Source organism: Ammodytes marinus, assembly GCF_949987685.1.
Source record: "Ammodytes marinus genome assembly, chromosome: 21".
Taxonomy (NCBI): Eukaryota; Metazoa; Chordata; class Actinopteri; order Uranoscopiformes; family Ammodytidae; genus Ammodytes; species Ammodytes marinus.
The window spans coordinates 5,046,149-5,064,220 of NC_137225.1; the positions used below are offsets into that span (position 1 = coordinate 5,046,149).

General features: G+C 43.5%; 1 protein-coding gene across 1 annotated transcript in view; it reads right to left on the bottom strand.

Annotated features, from left to right (window-relative positions):
- gfod1 (glucose-fructose oxidoreductase domain containing 1) overlaps window positions 1-18,072 on the bottom strand; it is a 46,574-nt gene extending 28,502 nt beyond the window's left edge. Inside the window, exon 1 of the mRNA XM_080050466.1 lies at window positions 17,374-18,072. Within this exon, the coding sequence (XP_079906592.1) occupies window positions 17,374-17,626 (253 nt within the window). The 5' untranslated portion in view covers window positions 17,627-18,072. The remainder of the gene's footprint in view (window positions 1-17,373) is intronic.

Below are 18,072 nucleotides of genomic sequence, written 5' to 3' on the forward strand. Positions count from 1 at the left end.
TGGGAATGCTAATGTATTCAAATGGATCTGAAAAAGAAAAAAAAACACACCAAAGACAGTCCCTCCCGTCTGGTTTAAGGAATCACACTTTCACAAGCCGGTGGCCAAGAAATGCTTCAAAGGCTCATACGAGTCTGTGTTTGAAGGCAGAACGGGGTGTGTGTGTGTGTGTGTGTGTGTGTGTGTGTTATGGCTACTCTTGTGTTCCAAAAAAAGTGATGGTCAAAAACATTAGAGCAGTGCGTGAGGAGGAGGTCTAAGACTCACTAAATAAAAAGCACTCGCGGAGGGATAGTTTCAATCAAAAGTATAACGATTTATTTACAGAAACAAAAACGATCTCATCTCCGGGTTGACTTCAAACAGATAAACAATATAAACTGTAATTTAGCGGTCAAAAAACTATATCACTCCTCACTCCTTCCACAGACAAAAGAAAATCACTTCCAGCACCAGCTGTCCTCACTCCCAAATCACGGGAGGAGGGTCACCTGACAAGGAGGAGGGCCCTGACTGTGGCTACAGAAAAACAATAATAAATAAATAGTGTAAATAATTATTATTTTACCATAATCAATCAGAAGCAATCAAAAAGAATAATATTATCTAAATAGGCTCCAACATCCCGGCCCCTAATTGTTGGCTTTAGCAAAACAATTACACAAATAAAATTCAAAGGAGCCCATAGAATAATTACGTAATGGAAATTAATTATACTTCTTCAAATTCAAAGTTCATTTAGTTACTTAATGATGACTTTCTGTCCTATCAAAGTTCATAATCATGTCAAAGTTCATAATCATGTCAAAGTTCATAATTATGTCAAAGTATTTGAAACAGTCCATAGTGAAGGCTGGAAGATCACGGCCTCCCTCCGTTCATCCTGCTGCCTCCATTAGAAGACAGAGCTTGTCTATCGGTCGTTGAATCAAACTGGTTTTGGTTTTGACCAAAACACTTCTCACGAAGCCCTTGTCATCTGGAAATGTCTTCATGACAAGGCCCATCATCCATGAGTTCCTTGGTGCTGTGTTGTCAACGATGACGACCAGATCCCCAGGACTCAAGTTCCTTCTTATGCTGTTCCACTTGCTTCTTTCCTGCATGAGCGGAAGATACTCTTTTGTCCAACGTCTCCAGAAGAGATCTGCAAGATATTGTGTCTGTCTCCATCTCTTTCTGGAATATTGATCATGTTTTTCAAAAACTCCTGGTGGCATTGTTGTTTTCGCCTTCAGCTGAAGCAAATGGTTTGGGGTTAGCGGTTCCAAATCATTGGGGTCACTTGACACTGTAGTTATTGGTCGGTCATTTAGGATGGCTTCTACTTCACACAGCGCTGTTGATAGAGTTTCATCGTCCAGTGTTTGTTGTTTTAGAACAGATGTGAGGATCTTTTTGACTAGTTTAATCAGTCTCTCCCAGACTCCGCCGTAGTGGGCTCCAAAAGGAGGGTTAAAAATCCATTTTATTCCTTCTGTCAGACAGGTGTTTTGAATTTTCTGATGATTTAGCTCTTTCAGAGCTTCTTGCAGTTCCCTTTGGGCCCCGATGAAATTTGTCCCACAGTCAGTCCTGATACTTACAACTGATCCTCTTCTGCAGATGAATCTGCGTATAGCGTTTATGCATGAGTCTGTGGTGAGGAAATTTGCCATCTCCAGGTGGATAGCTCGACTCACCAGGCAGGTGAAGATGACCCCCCAACGTTTCACTTGAGCTCGTCCCCTCTTCACTTCAATGGGACCAAAGTAGTCAATGCCAACGTGACTAAAAGGTGGTAAGTCTGGATACAATCGATCCGCAGGAAGATCTGCCATTTTCTGTTCTCCAGGTCGTGCCTGCATGCGTCTGCAAAATACACAGTTTCTGATGATTTTCCTCGCTAAGGTGTTTGCATGAGGGAGCCAAAACCTTTGCCTTAGCCTGGAAAGCATATGACTTCTCCCTGAGTGTCCAACTTGATGATGGATATGTTGTAGGATGAGGTGAGAGGTGTGAGACCCTTTAGGGAGAATAATTGGGTTTTTCTGGTGCACTGGCATTGCACTTTTGTTTATTCTACCTCCTACTCTCAGGATGCCGTTATCAAAAATCGGATCCAGCTTGTGGATGGTGCTTCTTGAACTGAGGGTTTTGCCATTTTCCAGGTGAGTGAATTCATGGCTGAAGTAGCGTCTTTGTTCAAAGCAGATGATAGCTCTCTCTGCCTCTTGCATATCCTCCACTGATAGGTTTTGTGTTCCATGCTTGTCTTTTACTTCTTTCTTCGTCTTTGAAGACACATGTGTCTGATTCTTTCTTAGCTGACTTAGCAGTTGAAGTATTCTTTTCACCTTTAATATCCAGGCCACAGATTTCTGAAGTCGGTTCCATGATGAGTGATACTTGATTAATGTGCATATGGGATGTTGATTTTCAATCCTCACACTGTTGACTGTGATCTCCTTTTCCACACTGTTAACTGTAACGACCTTTCTCACCTCTGGGTCATTTGCTGATATCTCTCCTAGATCTTGTGTGACCTTTGGCCATGTCCTTCTCTCTCTGCTCAGGTATTCAGGACCTTTCAGCCATCTTGATCTTAAGAAGGATTCCACATGCAACCCTCGGGAGGCGCTGTCAGCTGGATTTTCTTTTGAACTTATGTATCTCCACTGGCTTGTGTGGGAGAGATCCTGGATCACTGCAACTCTGTTGGCTACAAATGTATGAAATCTCTTGGTTTGATTGTGAATGTATTTCAATACAGACGTACTATCTGTCCAGAAAGTTGAATCTGTGAGTGGTAAGTGCAGCTCCTTCCTCAGCATCCGATCCACTTTTACAGCCAGTGTCGCTGCAGTGAGTTCAAGCCTGGGGATGGTGATCTGCTTGAGAGGTGAGACTCTGGCTTTTCCAAATATGAAGGAGGTATGAATTATGCCTTGGTGATTTGTTAGTCTAAGGTAGCTTACTGTACCATAACCTGACTCACTTGCATCGCAGAAGTGATGCAGCTCAGCAGTCTCCACTGGGTCAAAGTTGTCAGGCTTTATACATCTTGCTACTTGAAACTCCCGTAATTGGTTTAACTCCTCCATCCATCTATGCCAGGGCCTTGCAAATTCCTGAGGAATAACTTGATCCCATCCATATCTGGATTTGCAGAGTTCTTGGAGTAGTTGTTTGGCTTTCAGGATGAAAGGTGAGAGAAAACCTAATGGGTCATAAACTGAACTTACTGTTGAGAGTATCCCTCTTCTGGTTGCAGGCCGGCTGTTTACAGTTACTTTAAAGCTGAAGGTGTCACTGTGCATGTTCCAGTGGATTCCAAGTGCCGGTTCAACTGTGATTTGTTCTTTCAGCTTTTCTTTATCGAGGTCCAGTTCCTTGACTGCTTTTGCTCTGTGATGCACAGGAATGCTTGCCAACACCTCACAGTTATTGCTGACCCATTTTGTCAGGGTGAAGCCTCCTTGACTGCAGGCTTCAGTGAGATCTTTGACGAGCTTTATGGCTTGGTCAGCTGTTGCCACAGATCGGAGGCAATCATCCACATAAAAGTTAGTTTTGATTGTTTTCATAACTTCATCAGAGTAATGCTTCTGGTTGTCATCAGCAGTTTGACGCAGGGCAAAATTAGCAATGCTCGGGGATGATACAGCGCCAAAGAGGTGAACTTTCATCCTGTAAACACCAAGGGGTTTGCTGATATCACCCTCTGGCCACCACAAAAACCTCAGGAAGTCTCTGTCCTTTTCATCAACATGTACTTGATAAAACATCGCCTCAATGTCTGCCATAACTGCTATTTGTTCTTGGCGAAATCTCAATAGCACTCCAATGAGGGTGTTTGTTAAGTCTGGACCTTGGAGGAGCTCCTTGTTCAGAGATTTTCCCTGAAATGAGGATGTACAGTCAAACACCACCCTCAGTTTGAGTTTTCGTTTGTGGTAGACACCGTGATGTGGGATGTACCACAACCGTCCATCCTCTCTGTGAAGCTGCTGAGGTGGAACCTTTTCTGCATAACCTTTTTTGAGAATGTCCTCCATAAAAGAGGTGTATTCTTCAGCATACATCTTATTCTTCTTGAATTTTTTCATAAGGTGCAGTGTGCGTTCCTTTACCGTGTGATAGTTATCAGGCATGACCTTGGCTTTATCCCGGAAGGGCAGTGGTAGATGATAGTGGCCATCTTTAAGAAATGCTGAGCTGGAAGCAATCTCCATAAAACGTTTATCCTCAACTGACATCTCATTTTTCTCATCGTACATGTTCTCAGAGAAATCCTGGTTATATTGTCTGACGAGTAGATCCTTCAACTCAACAACAGAGATTCTGTTACTTGACACAGCAATGGGCCCAGCATATTCTGCAGCACTATCAACACTGAGTGGTCCAGTTACCACCCATCCCAGTAAGGTCTGGACTGCATATGGTCCGTTTTCATGACTGTTTATTATGTTCCACGGCTCCATTGCTCGAGGAACATCAGTTCCAATGAGGAGTTCAATGTCTGCCTCAATTTCCTTTAACTGGATACCATTGAGATAGGGCCATCTCTTCAAATCAGCTTGAGTGATTATGTTTTCTTTTGAGACAGGGATTTTGCCTTGTGTGTAAACTTTCGGCAGGTCCAGATATGTGCAGCCCTCCAAGTTCCCCACCTCCAGTCCTCTGACCTCATAGGTCCCTGCAGGCTTCTCCTGTCCCATTGTTCGCAAAAGTATCTCTGTTTTGCGTCCTTTTACATTTAGCTGGTTCATTAGGTTTTCTGTGCAAAACGTTGCCGTGCTGCCGGGATCGAGGAAAGCATAGGTCTGAATGTACCTGCTCCCATTTGCCACCTTAACTCTGACTGGAAGAATCGCAAGTGCGCAGTCCCTCCCGGCCCCAGTTGCATCACCTGCTGAAACAAGAGCGCTGCTTATAGGGGTTTCTTCTGCCTCGGCAGTGGCCTTTGTTCGATTTTCCTGTTTGGGGCCTCTTGCATTATAAATATGGAGTACAGTAGGATGTTTCATTTGACACACTTGACACATTAATCTTCTCTTACAATTTTTGCTTATATGACCTTTTAGTAGGCAACCAAAGCAATGTCCATGGCTTCTTAAGAATTCAACCTTGTTGTCATGTGACTGTGTTTTGAATCGTGAGCAGTCAATCAGAGCATGTTTCCCATGGCAGAATCCACAGGAAGGGACGATAGGACTGGGTGTGGTTTGAGGAGGTGTTTGTGCAACAGCTGATTGCTTTACAGTGCATCCTGCTTTCTCTGTATTCACTGCTACTGAAGTAGCGAAGCTGCTGTTTTTGCCTCTTATTGGTTTTAGTTCATGTTTGCCCCTTGGGATAGATCCTTTCATTGTGATTTGGTCTTGAATGTCACCAAACAATGGATCCAAAAGCATCTTAGCATGTTTTTCCACAAAATCCACAAGGTGCTGGAATCTGACTCTCCTGTCAGTTCTCTGTTGTGTCTCATAAGCTGTGGTTCGCCATCTTTCTCGGAGCTTGTAGGGTAGCTTGGATGCTATTAGCCTTAGGTTTGATGGGACCTCAAGTTCCTGTAAATACTGTAAATCTTGCATTACATTACAGCATCCTCTCAAATACATTGCATATGCCTGCAGCATTTTCCCATCCTCAGCTTTAATCGCTGTCCAGTTCAAGGCTTTCTCCAGGTAAGCTCCAGAAATCTTTATTTCATCCCCAAAGTGCTCTTTTAAAAGGCGTCTTGCTTCACTATAGCCCCTGCCTCCATCCATGTGCAAACAGCTACGAACCAAATCTCTAGGCAAACCAGAGGTAAACTGCTCGAGATAGTAGAGTCTATCCCGATTATTTTTAGTTTTGTCCTCAATCCAGTGTTCAAATGCATGGATAAAAGTCTGATATGCCAATGGGTTACCATCAAACACAGAAATCTCTCTCACAGGTAATTTAGACAGGTTTTGCTGTGAGACAATCAGTTCTGCTATGTCCTTTTGTCTTCGAATAACGACATCCAAGTTATCATGGGCAGCATTAACACCTCTGTCTGAGTAATCTTGTGCAGTATGGGTTATGGTGTGATTATGATTTGCAGTTCCAGTTTTGCATGTTTGAGTTACATTCTTTATTTGAGGTTTATTTTCTGGTATGTGTCTCATAGGGGGAGGTCTTGGGAAACTCATAGGGGGAGGTCTGGGATGGCTTAAGATGGTTTGGTGAAGTGGAGTTTTGGGTATGGCACCTAATCGCATGAATTCCACATTGCTCTCCCTTGTTTCTAGTTCATCATGGTGAGAGCCATAATACTCATTCATGCCATCACCCAGTGGCTCCTGCTCCACCTCGTCACTTTGAAGGATTTTTATTTTAGCAGCCGATGCTGCGAGGTCTGCATCCAACTCCATTTGCTCCATCTTTGATTTCAGTTTTGTTTCCTCCAGTTGCAAAGCGAGCTTTTCTTTCAGTGCAGCAGCTCGTGCCATTGCAGCAGCCTGATCCGCCTTTGCCCTTTTTAACTCTGAGGAGACTGAGGAAATGGAAGACGAAGACTTTGATTTGCGTGACACATTTGATATGCTGTCCAGTGGTCCAACTCTTGACTGTGCAATTTCTCTTTTCCATAAATCAACCTCTCTTGCGAAATAATTCAGGTTCATCATTCTGGGTTCATACCAGTCACAATAGTCAGTTTCCTTTTCATCCACCGACAAGAGTTCTTGCACAGATTTATGAGTATTTACAAATTCATCCACAGCTCCTTTAAACGCTTCAAATGTGTCATTGACTTTATCAACATTTCCAACATCAGTCATCAAAGCCTTTATTTCATTTATTTTCCTCGTACACGCTCCCAATCTGCCTCTGCGCGAAGCAATTAAGCGCGATATCAACTCCTCAGACACAGCTGCGGTCTCAGGTGCATCAGACATCATCACAAATCTCTTTAATTTCCGTTTAGTTTATCCTTAAACATCCTTCCGACATCCCCGTATTATTGCAGTCCACATCCACAGTACACAACTTTGCATCCCACAGTGTTCAATTGTTTCTTTGTAACGCAACGGCGCATTCATTCATAAAGCCGATCAGCTGATTTTACTCACGGCTTCCTCTTCTGTCGGCGGGGGGTCGCTTGGATCCGCCGTTTCTCCGCCACCGACTCTCACTCTCCATTCTCCTTGGAGTCTTCAGTGAAGTTTTTTGACTTGTTATGGCTACTCTTGTGTTCCAAAAAAAGTGATGGTCAAAAACATTAGAGCAGTGCGTGAGGAGGAGGTCTAAGACTCACTAAATAAAAAGCACTCGCGGAGGGATAGTTTCAATCAAAAGTATAACGATTTATTTACAGAAACAAAAACGATCTCATCTCCGGGTTGACTTCAAACAGATAAACAATATAAACTGTAATTTAGCGGTCAAAAAACTATATCACTCCTCACTCCTTCCACAGACAAAAGAAAATCACTTCCAGCACCAGCTGTCCTCACTCCCAAATCACGGGAGGAGGGTCACCTGACAAGGAGGAGGGCCCTGACTGTGGCTACAGAAAAACAATAATAAATAAATAGTGTAAATAATTATTATTTTACCATAATCAATCAGAAGCAATCAAAAAGAATAATATTATCTAAATAGGCTCCAACAGTGTGTGTGTGTGTGTGTGTGTGTGTGTGTGTGTGTGTGTGTGTGTGTGTGTGTGTGTGTGTGTGTATGCTTGTGTGTGTGTGCGTGCGTGCGTGCGTGCGTGTATGCATGTGTGTGTGTGCGTGTGTGCGTGAATGCATGTGTGTGTGTGTGTGTGAAGTTCCCTCTGTTGCCTTCCCGAGGCACCATGAAAGCCTGTGTGACATCAGACGCCTGAGGAATGCCGTAGTAGTGAGAAAGAGAAAGGAGAGCCAAAGAAAAAAGAGGAAGAGAATTCCTTTCGGGAGGAAGAGCCAGCCCCGTGCAGATCAGCAGGACAAACTGGTTTGATGAGGTTTTAAATGAGGATGTGTTTGCTGGATGGAGGGGACATATTCAGCCCGGTGTCAAACCTGATCAACACATGGAGCATGGTGTTGACTAAACAAGCTGAAACTGTGTTTTTCCACCTTCCCTCTGGCTATAATTAGCATGTAACCAGGCTTCTATTACCTTCCCATGGTCTGTTATACGGTATCTGTGTATTCAGTCATTTGACAACTCTTTCGTTCAATCTCTTTGTATCTGTTTAAAGCCATTTTTCGTCCCTTGTAATTTCATTTTTACATATCTTAAGTCATTTGATGTCTCTCTTTAGTAGATTTGAGTCTCTCTTCACACTGCAGGTGAATAAGGGAATATTTTGGATAAAGCCCTTTTTATCATTCCAAAAAATACTATGAACAGGTATTAAACATGCATTTTCAGCAGGTTTTTAAGAACTGGGAAGATACCAGTCTGAGTTTTTAACTGTTAGAAATGGTGTCCCACAGGGCTCAATTTTAGGTCCAGTTCTTTTCACAATTTATATAAATAACATTGTTTCATCGCTAAAAAACTGTCACGCCCATCTATACGCTGACGACACAGTACTGTATTGCATTTCCGATTCGGTGCACCAATCTATTGAGAACCTACAAAGCTCTTTTAACACCCTGCAGGACTGTCTAGTGGACCTCAGGCTTGTTCTAAATACAGACAAAACCAAATATATGTGTTTCTCCAGAGCAAAAACTACACATTTTAATGATTTTAATATGTTTACAAAGAATGGATTTTTAATTGAAAGAGTCACAGAGTACAAATATCTCGGCATCTGGTTAGATGATAAACTCACTTTTCATTTTCATATAAATAATCTTGTTTGTCGACTACGACAAAAAATTGGCTATTTTTATAGGAATAAAACCACCTTCCCTTTATTTAGTAGGAAAAGGATTATTGAGGCAGTTTTCATGTCTGTCCTTGATTACGGTGATGTGGTCTACCGGTATGCATCACATTCATGTCTTAAACTCCTAGACTCTGTTTTTCACTCTGCTTTAAGATTCATCACAGGAGATGCTTATGACACACACCATTGTCTCTTATATGAGAAGGTTGGGTGGCCCTCCCTTAAAGAGAGACGTGACGCACATTAGCACATTTTTATTTACAAAGCCTTGACTGGGAAGCTTCCTCGTTATTTAACAGAAATGCTGCACATTTCAGAAGGGCTTTATCAAACCCGCTCCACTGACATGCTTATGCTTTATGTCCCACAAGCCCGGTCTGAGCTGGGAAAGACAGCTTTTAGCTTCAGTGCCCCCGACTCCTGGAACAACTTACAGCTAAAAATTAAACTAAATACATTCATATCCTTTGGCCAATTTAAACAGACTATCCTGGATCTGCCAAACTCTACTTGTAACTGTTAATTAGACTATATTGTACTTTATTCCTTTTAATTGCTGCCACTCTTCACCACTTTGTAAATGTTTCAATTGTTTTTTTTCTCTTCTCTTCACTTGTTGTGTATTTGATGTATTTGCATTGAATATTTTGTATGTATTGTTGTTTTGAATTTGTTTTGAACTCGACGTCATTGAAAATGAGGGTCACCCCTCAATTGGTCTCTCGAGGATAAATAAAAGTTAAATGAAATGAAAAATGAATTATAAATCAGACAATTATCAAGATGTGAACAGATCCTTCTGTAGTGACCTTCAGAAGAGTGCTAGGAATGACTCTGGAAAGTGTATTTGATGTAAGTACTTTAGGAGATTTTTGGTTCGGAGTTTTGAAAAAGACTAATGTTGAGAATGTCCACAAAAGATGGTTGTACAAGAGAAATAAATAGATGCAAAACCGACACGGTTTAGTCAAATAAACCCCCCAATTGTATATTCTATATTATTTACCTTTTATTTTTACAATTATGTTGCAAAATAGAGAAAAAATCTTGAAAAAATTATTTGACATTTAGTTTTTAGTCATGGTACCTTTAATTAGTCATTGGACGTCTCTTGTAATGATTTCTTGGTTCTTACTGATACATTCAAAATGCCGTTTCACTTGCAAATGATGTCCATCTCAAATTCAGGCAACATATTCAACCTAACCCGAAATGAAGAATACAACGCTGGCATAGAAACTACTGTCGAATGCATTTGAAGCCAAAGTTCACATTCCTCAGGAGACTGATCAAACTTATCAGCGTTAGCTCATGAGCTAAGCATTAAGGCAGCGGCCACGGGCAGATAACCATCAGCTCACACACACACCCTGACACAAGAGGAAGTCAGTTTTTTGCATTGTCACAAAGCTGGTCACTCCAGTCAATAGCCACTCACCAACTTCATTGAGTCACACATACAGTGTGATGCAATTACACTGACGTTTCAACTGACGTCAATGGGGGGGGAGGGGGGACGGAGGGGGTCACTCAGTGGTCATTCCAGCTGATACTAATATAGATTCATTTTATGTCACAACATTCACACTCTTTAAACTGTAGTGAATTGGACTGTTATGACACTGTAGCCAGGAGGTTTAGGGACGGATGCAGGAATCTTCAGGAAAACTACTAAACACAAGCTATTCAAGTATTCATGAGTTCCTGTATTCATCTGTCTGACTGCCTGAGTGAATCTCTCTGGTTAGACTGGTTCATTTAGCTCAAGAACTGGGAAACCACAACCCCACCGGACAGTGAGGGAAACATACAGTGTAATAAAGTATATCAGGTGAAATCCCTTTGCCAATTCCCAAGCTATACGTCGGATGTTTCCCCCCCACCCCCACCCCCACCCCCCATATCTCTATCAGAGGAGTACAGGAACCCCTTTAATCACATCATTCATCATGTTTCCAATGTCGACTCAAACGGATCATAAACAGGATGACACGTAAACACCATACATAATGTATGATTGTTACAATATTTGTTTTCTTACTTACTTGTAATCCCTCAATTGTCTACAGTATGTTTTCCCCCCAATAGATTTGCTCTACATGTGGAGTAGCATTTTAACTGTTTATCCACTACCTTTAGCTTGAAGCTATGTGTGGTTCTATGAAATGACCTGATGCTAGTCATTCTTTACTTAAAGCACACTGTGCTCAGGAGTTTCACTCTTTTTTGTCTATTAACTAAATCCACATAAACACTGTGTATACAGTATAGTATATTCTTTTTCTTATTTTACCAAATCATAATTTCCTTATTTCAGTTTTAACTTCTGCACAATATTTCCATGTGTGAATTCTGCAGTATACTGGGCTACTAAAAGGTTCCATGTTATGCGCATCAACACATACATCCAAACACCACGGATAGTCAGATACAATGACACAATCAAAAATTATTTAGTACAATTTTGAGCTCTGAAAGCAAACATTCTCCAAAGCGTGTCATCTGGCTCTGGGGTTCAGGTGCAAACAATGTTTGTCATCAACAGAATGGTAATAGGATTTGGACTCAGGCCTGGCTGGGTGAGGAAGGAACAGGCTCACACAATGAGGCTGTGAAGGAAACCAAGCCCGGAGGTAGGAATGAGGAAAGAATGGCCATTGACCAGATAGCAGTGGCTTGGGGGGGCGGGACCTCCCCCTGAAATCTCATTGGCCACCCCTGTGACCCCCCCCCCCCCCCCCAGATCTGATAGTTCCAAGATGATGGGTAGTTTTCTTTTATTTTCTTTAATTTTTTTTCTGATAGTTTGCCACGTTCATCAACACACACACTGATACATCAATGATGACAGCTTATCAACTTATAAAGGACCAGTATGCAATTTCGACCATTAGCAAAAGTTAATGGTCATCGGTCCCTGTCCAGTTGTTAAGCATCTGGCTACTAGCAAGTTATGTTGTTTTGCTAAATGTACTGTTCATCTGAACTGAAATAAATGTTACCTTTTTCTCCATGGTCCCTGATCTTGTTGTGCTCCCCTAGAATGTTGGCTTGCATGATGCATGTTAGCACCGTTATAGGTTGTGTGAACCCGATCTTGAAAACGATCATTAATGGATTGTAACGTGATTTGTGTGTGTGTGTGGGGGGAGGGGGGGGGGGGGAGGAGGAGTGGTGGTGATTATAAATAATCTTTGCATTGGTTATAATGCATTTCACATGCCATTCATTCAGGTTTGCGATGGCCACCACACTCTAGGTACAGTCATATGTAAAAGTTTGGGAACCCCTCTCAGCCGGCAATATAATTGACTCTGCTTTCACAAAAAAATATATAAAAGTGGTATGTCTTTAATTTACCAGGAACAGCTAAGTACTGGGATGTTTTCCAAACAAAGATTTTTTGAAAAGCAGTATTTGGTTGTATGAAATAAAATAAAATGTGAAAAACTGGCTGTGCAAAAATATAGGAACCCTTGTGGTTTTGTTGATTTTAATGCCTGTAACAGCATGTAAAACTGATTACTTTAAACACAAAGTTGGTTGGATTATGTTGTTAAGCCTTGAACCTCATAGCAATGTCTGTTTAATCATGAGAAAATGTATTTTAGGTGCCTAAATGCAAGTTGTACTTCTCTTTGACTCTCTGCTGAAGTGAGACGGAATGGGATGATCAAAACAGCTCCCAAAAGATCTGAAAAACAAAGATTGTTCATTGTCATGGTTTAGGGGAAGGCTACGAGAAGCTTTCCCAAAGGTTTCAATCGTCAATTTCGACTGTAGGGAACGTTGTCAGGAAATGGAAGGACACAGGCATAGTGGCAGTTAAACCCAGGCATGGCAGACCAAGAAAAAAACAGGAGCGGCATAGGTGGAGGATTGTGAGAATGGTTGCACACAACCCACAGATCACCTCCAAAGGCCTGCAAGAACATCTGGCTGCAGATGGTGCATCTGTACATCGTTCAACAATTCAGCGCAATTTGCACCAAAACATCTGCTTTTTAAAAAGACCAAATAACTTAATTTTTGTCTCATCAGTCCAAAGCATTTTCTTCCAATATGAAGCTGGCTTGTCTAAATGAGCTTTTGCATACTCCATGCAACTGTATCTGTGGCGTGGGCGCAGAAAGGGCTTCCTTCTCATCACCCGGCCATACAGATGTTTTGGTGCAAATTGCACTGAATTGTAGAACCATGTACAGATACACAATCTGCAGCCAGATGTTCTTGCAGGTCTTTGGAGGTGATCTTTGGGTTGTGTGCAACCATTCTCACAATCCGCCGCATATGCCGCTCTTGTACTTTTCTTGGTCTGCTAGACCTGGGTTTAACTGCAACTGTGCCTGTGTCCTTCCATTCCCTGACAACGTTCCTTACAGTAGAAATTGACAATTGAAACCTTTGGGAAAGCTTCTTGTAGCCTTCCCCTAAACCATGACAATGAATAATCTTTGTTTTTAAGATCTTTTGGGAGCTGTTTTGATGATCGCATTCTGTCTCACTTCTGCAGAGAGTCAAAGAGAAGTGGAACTTGCATTTAGGCACCTAAAATACCTTTTATCATGATTAAACAGACCTTTATATGAGGTTCAAGGCTTAATAACATAATCCAACCAATTTTGTGTTTAAAGTCCTCAGTTTTACATGCTGTTACATGCATTAAAATCAGCAAGACCACAAGGGTTCCCATATTTTTGCACAGCCAGTTTTTCACATTTTATTTAATTTCATAAAACTAAATACTGCTTTTCAAAAAATCTTTGTTTGGAAAACATCCCAGTACTTAGCTGTTCCTGGTAAATGAAAGACATACCTCTTTTATCTTTTTTGTGTGAAAGCAGAGTCAATTATAATGCCGGCTGAGAGGGGTTCCCAAACTTTTTCATATGACTGTATGTGTTACTTCCACCATGTCCACCCCAGTCAAAATATCATGGAGAGAGAGAGAGAGAGACAGAGACAGAGACAGAGACAGAGACAGAGACAGAGACAGAGAGAGAGAGAGAGAGAGAGAGAGAGAGAGAGAGAGAGAGAGAGAGAGAGAGAGAGAGAGAGAGAGAGAGAGAGAGAGCGTGTTTGCATGTGGCCTATGATTTAGCCCCTGAACGTACAGTATGTATTGACTTTAGTGTGATAAACAAACACTGGCTACTGTACGTGAGGCCTGCCCCTCCTGTTCGCTTCACACTGTCCCTCCACAGACCTGACTGAAGCCAGAGAGCAAACAAGGCCACAGTGTGAGAATGAATGGAGCCACAGAGGCCTTATCTCTCCACGCTGCTATGCCCAGGCAGAAGCTACACCTTTAAGAAGCCCATAGACCTTCAGAAACAAGAAGCCCATAGGCCTTCAGAAACACACCCCTTTCAACCAGGGCCCAGATTACACACCTATTGCCTCGTTTCCACTGAGCAGTGCAGTTCAGTTTAGTATGGTACGATTTGGTAAGAAAAGGTAACACTAGGTCTGGCTTGGTAGGCAGATTATACAGTATATGCATCGGACAGGGCCGTTGAATTGCACTCGCCCTCGTAAACAGAGTATTCTCTGGCGTCGGCAGCTACATAACTATTGGGACACAGTGCAGCCCGCCAATAAATGTAATGAAGAGGAAGAACATGACACATTAAACAAAGAGCTGCACACCATCATTTTTCTCTCACTCCGTTTTCACACTGCAGTTTATCACTCGCACTGAAATAATGATTCTGTCGACCAATCAACAGACTGCAGTGCAGTGTGTAGCTCCCGCCTTTTGGGACTGCTTGGTACCCCAACGAAAGGATGAAAGAAATACGGTACTGTATTCTTATTTATATTTTGGTACCCTTCCCAACTTTTGACAGTGGAAATGCAAATAAATGCAAGGCATACTGAACAGAACCGCTCAGTGCAAACAAGTATAGTGTGTGTGACCCTTTCAATCCAAACCAAACCTGCTGATCACGTGGATTTAAATAAAAACATCACGGGGGACGTGTGGAGAAGTTTGACCATGACATTTAACTCCAGTCAGGAGGAGCTTTCTCATAACACCTGTGAAATCCACATCAGCCCAGGCCAGTCACAAGACCTGCTCCATTTATGTCCCCCCCCCCCCCTCACACACACACACACACACACACACACACACACACACACACACACACACACACACACACACACACACACACACACACACACACACACACACACACACACACACACACACACACACACACACACACACACACACACACACACACACACACACACACACACACACACACACACACACACACACACACACACACACACAGAGCTAGTTCTAATGGTGTCATGTCTCACCCTTTTTCCCAGGAGTGTGACGAGTGACCCGATGGTTATTGACAACAAGAGGAGCATCTCTTGAGCAGCCTTGCTCATTAGAGCCACACAGTCATTCCTCTCTTTGTGTGTTTGGACCACAGTCTCAGTCTGAATACTGTTGAATAACAACAAGAGTGTTTGTTCCTGACCTCGGACACAGTCGGAGCGGCAACAAGGTCACATGGTCACACTTTGAGGTCCTGTGCTGATGGCGCAAAGGAGTGTGTTCCAGTCAATACATCCATTGGTTGATTGTCAGCAAATCAATTAAAGATGCAGTCAGCGATTCCGGAGAATGCTTGTTGTCAAAATCACTTTATCAAAATCAGTGAAATTTCTCCTCATGATCTGCAATACCTGTCCGTCTGTGTACTGAAAACAAATCCGGTGTTAATACACAGCGTAGACTCTAAGCGGACGTGTTGCTTGCTACCGTGGGCCCCTCTCTGTTTACATACTCTACTTGTTTGCAGAGCCTAGGCTATGGTGTGTATTAACACCATATGTTGTGTTTTCAGTGCACACACAGTATGGACAGGCAGTGGATGGTGAGGAGAGATATTCACTGATTTTTGACAACAAGCATTTCTCCAGAATGGCTGACTGCACCTTTAATCATTCAACCCCTCCATCATTATTAAAGTCAGCCCTGCTCTCCTCCATCTGCAAACTGTCTTTGAGCTGAACTCTTACGTGTGTTTCCAGGAAGAACCCCAGTCCCTCCGTAGACGCTAAAACATCTTTGGACCCATTTCTTTTTCACTCTTCAAACCGAACCGAACCAAACCAAACCGGACCTATTGGTGCTCCCTGCCAGCTGAGCTCTGCTGCCAGACAGACATGAGGTAAATAAAGCCTGTGTGGAGTGCAGCAGCTCAGTAGCCTCCCGCCACCCATTCTCTCACAGGAGCAGCCCCACACCTCCCTAACACCGACTCCAAAATAAGCTGCAATGCTCCAGATTTAAACTGGAACAATCTCTGTCTGTCTGTCTGTCTGTCTGTCTGAGTGAGTGAGTGTGAGTGAGTGAGTGAGTGAGTGAGTGAGTGAGTGAGTGAGTGATTGAGTGAGTGAGTGAGTGAGTGAGTGAGTGAGTGAGTGAGTGAGTGAGTGAGTGAGTGAGTGAGTGAGTGAGTGAGTGAGTGAGTGCGTGTGTGTGGCTCTCTCTTTGCCCTGCTTCCAGGCCTTTACTCAGGCCTTTACCAGGTAGGTTCACTTTAGTGTTTGACCGCAGCCTTTTCCAGGGGGAGTCCGCACCCACCCCTCAGCATTAGCTCTAGGTGTTTCCTCAGTGTCACTACTCTCCCTATATGCACAATACACCACCACACTGGGAGAATGCATTGCTCAAGAAAGAGACTGTAGGCTAACCATGCATTATGTGTGAGGGTGATGTTAAAGGTGGATTAGGTGATACGAAATTGTAGAGAATGCTTGTTGCAAAACCCCCTTTTGTCAAAATCAGTAATATATCTCCTCACGATCCAAACCTGTCCATACTGTGCTGAAAAGAATCGGCTGTTAATACACAGCCTGAAGTCTCTTTAAACGGGTATGTAACCAAGGGGGTGTGCTGATCACAAGGTGGAGGTATAGTGCAAAAGTGAGGTTGGTAATTGAAAGTTACCAACCGAGCGCGCAGATATTTTCTAGAGGTCTGTTGATCTGTTAAACAATTGTGTGAGTGTAAGGGAATCAAAATAGATTGGTAGGTATGCTGGGCTAAGTCAGAAATGTGCAACTATTTTAAAATAATAATGAGCCCTTGCTCTCCCAACTGTCCCTGCAAGTCCCTGGTTGATAAGATAGTTAGACTCTCTACAAATACATGTATGTGTTTATTGAGGGATGAGTGCACTCACACTCATTGTTGATAGGAGTAATGGGTAAGGGGGGCCCATTGACTGGAGGTTTTCAGGGGCCCAGCCATTTGTGTGGGCAGGCCTGCCCACAGACACTGCACCTATTCCCCCAAACCCCTTCCCCGTTTGGGCTTTAACGTCTGCTCCACTGCTGGAAAGCAAACGCACAAAGTCGAAAAGCTGAAGGCATCAACGTCCCCCCCCCCCTCCACTCTCTCTCTAAGCTCGCCACCCACCATCATCAACCCCCACCCCGCCAGGGCCGCAGTATCCATCCATCCATCCATCCATCATTCACATATCCATCCATGCAGCGGGACTCACCCAGCGTTTTGACCGCGATCTGTCGCGTGAGAGGCGGCGGCAGGTTGATGCAGACCAGGTCCACGTCCTGGTGCAGCAGCACGTCGTCGATGCGGTTGGTGTAGAAGGGCACGTTCATCTCCTTGGCCAGCTCCTCCGCCTCCTCCTGCGTCCGGCCCCACAGCGCTTTGACGGCGAAGCCCTCGTTCTTCAGCAGCGGGATGATCACCCGGGCGGTCAGGCTGGTGCCGAACACACCGACGCCTGGAAGCATTGTTCGGCTTTATATTATTGATTAGTCCTATCGGGTTGTGTCTTTCCTCCAGCTCTGGCTGCCTGCTTGTAGCCTGGGACCGTCAGGTTGGCCATCCACCTGCAGCCAAACACCCGCCGCGCTGCTGCTGCATTTCTCCTGTCGCTCCACCGGCTCTGCGATCGTGCATATAATGACGTTAAAAGGCTATCCCCTCCCTTTAAAATAATCCAACAGCAGGGTAGATGGAAACCTCGAGTCTCAGCGCTACAAAGAGAAATCCAAATGCAACATTCTGCTCCGTAGGCTACCTCTACCGTCCCCCCGTCTGACAGCGGCAGCGATCAGCGCACTGACTGCGCCAAGCAGCGGAGCAGGAGCAGGTCACCTCCTTCCTATGAGGTTTGGCAGGTTATTCCTCCCCCAGCAGCCTGAGCCTACCTCCAGATACACCGACACGGAGCATT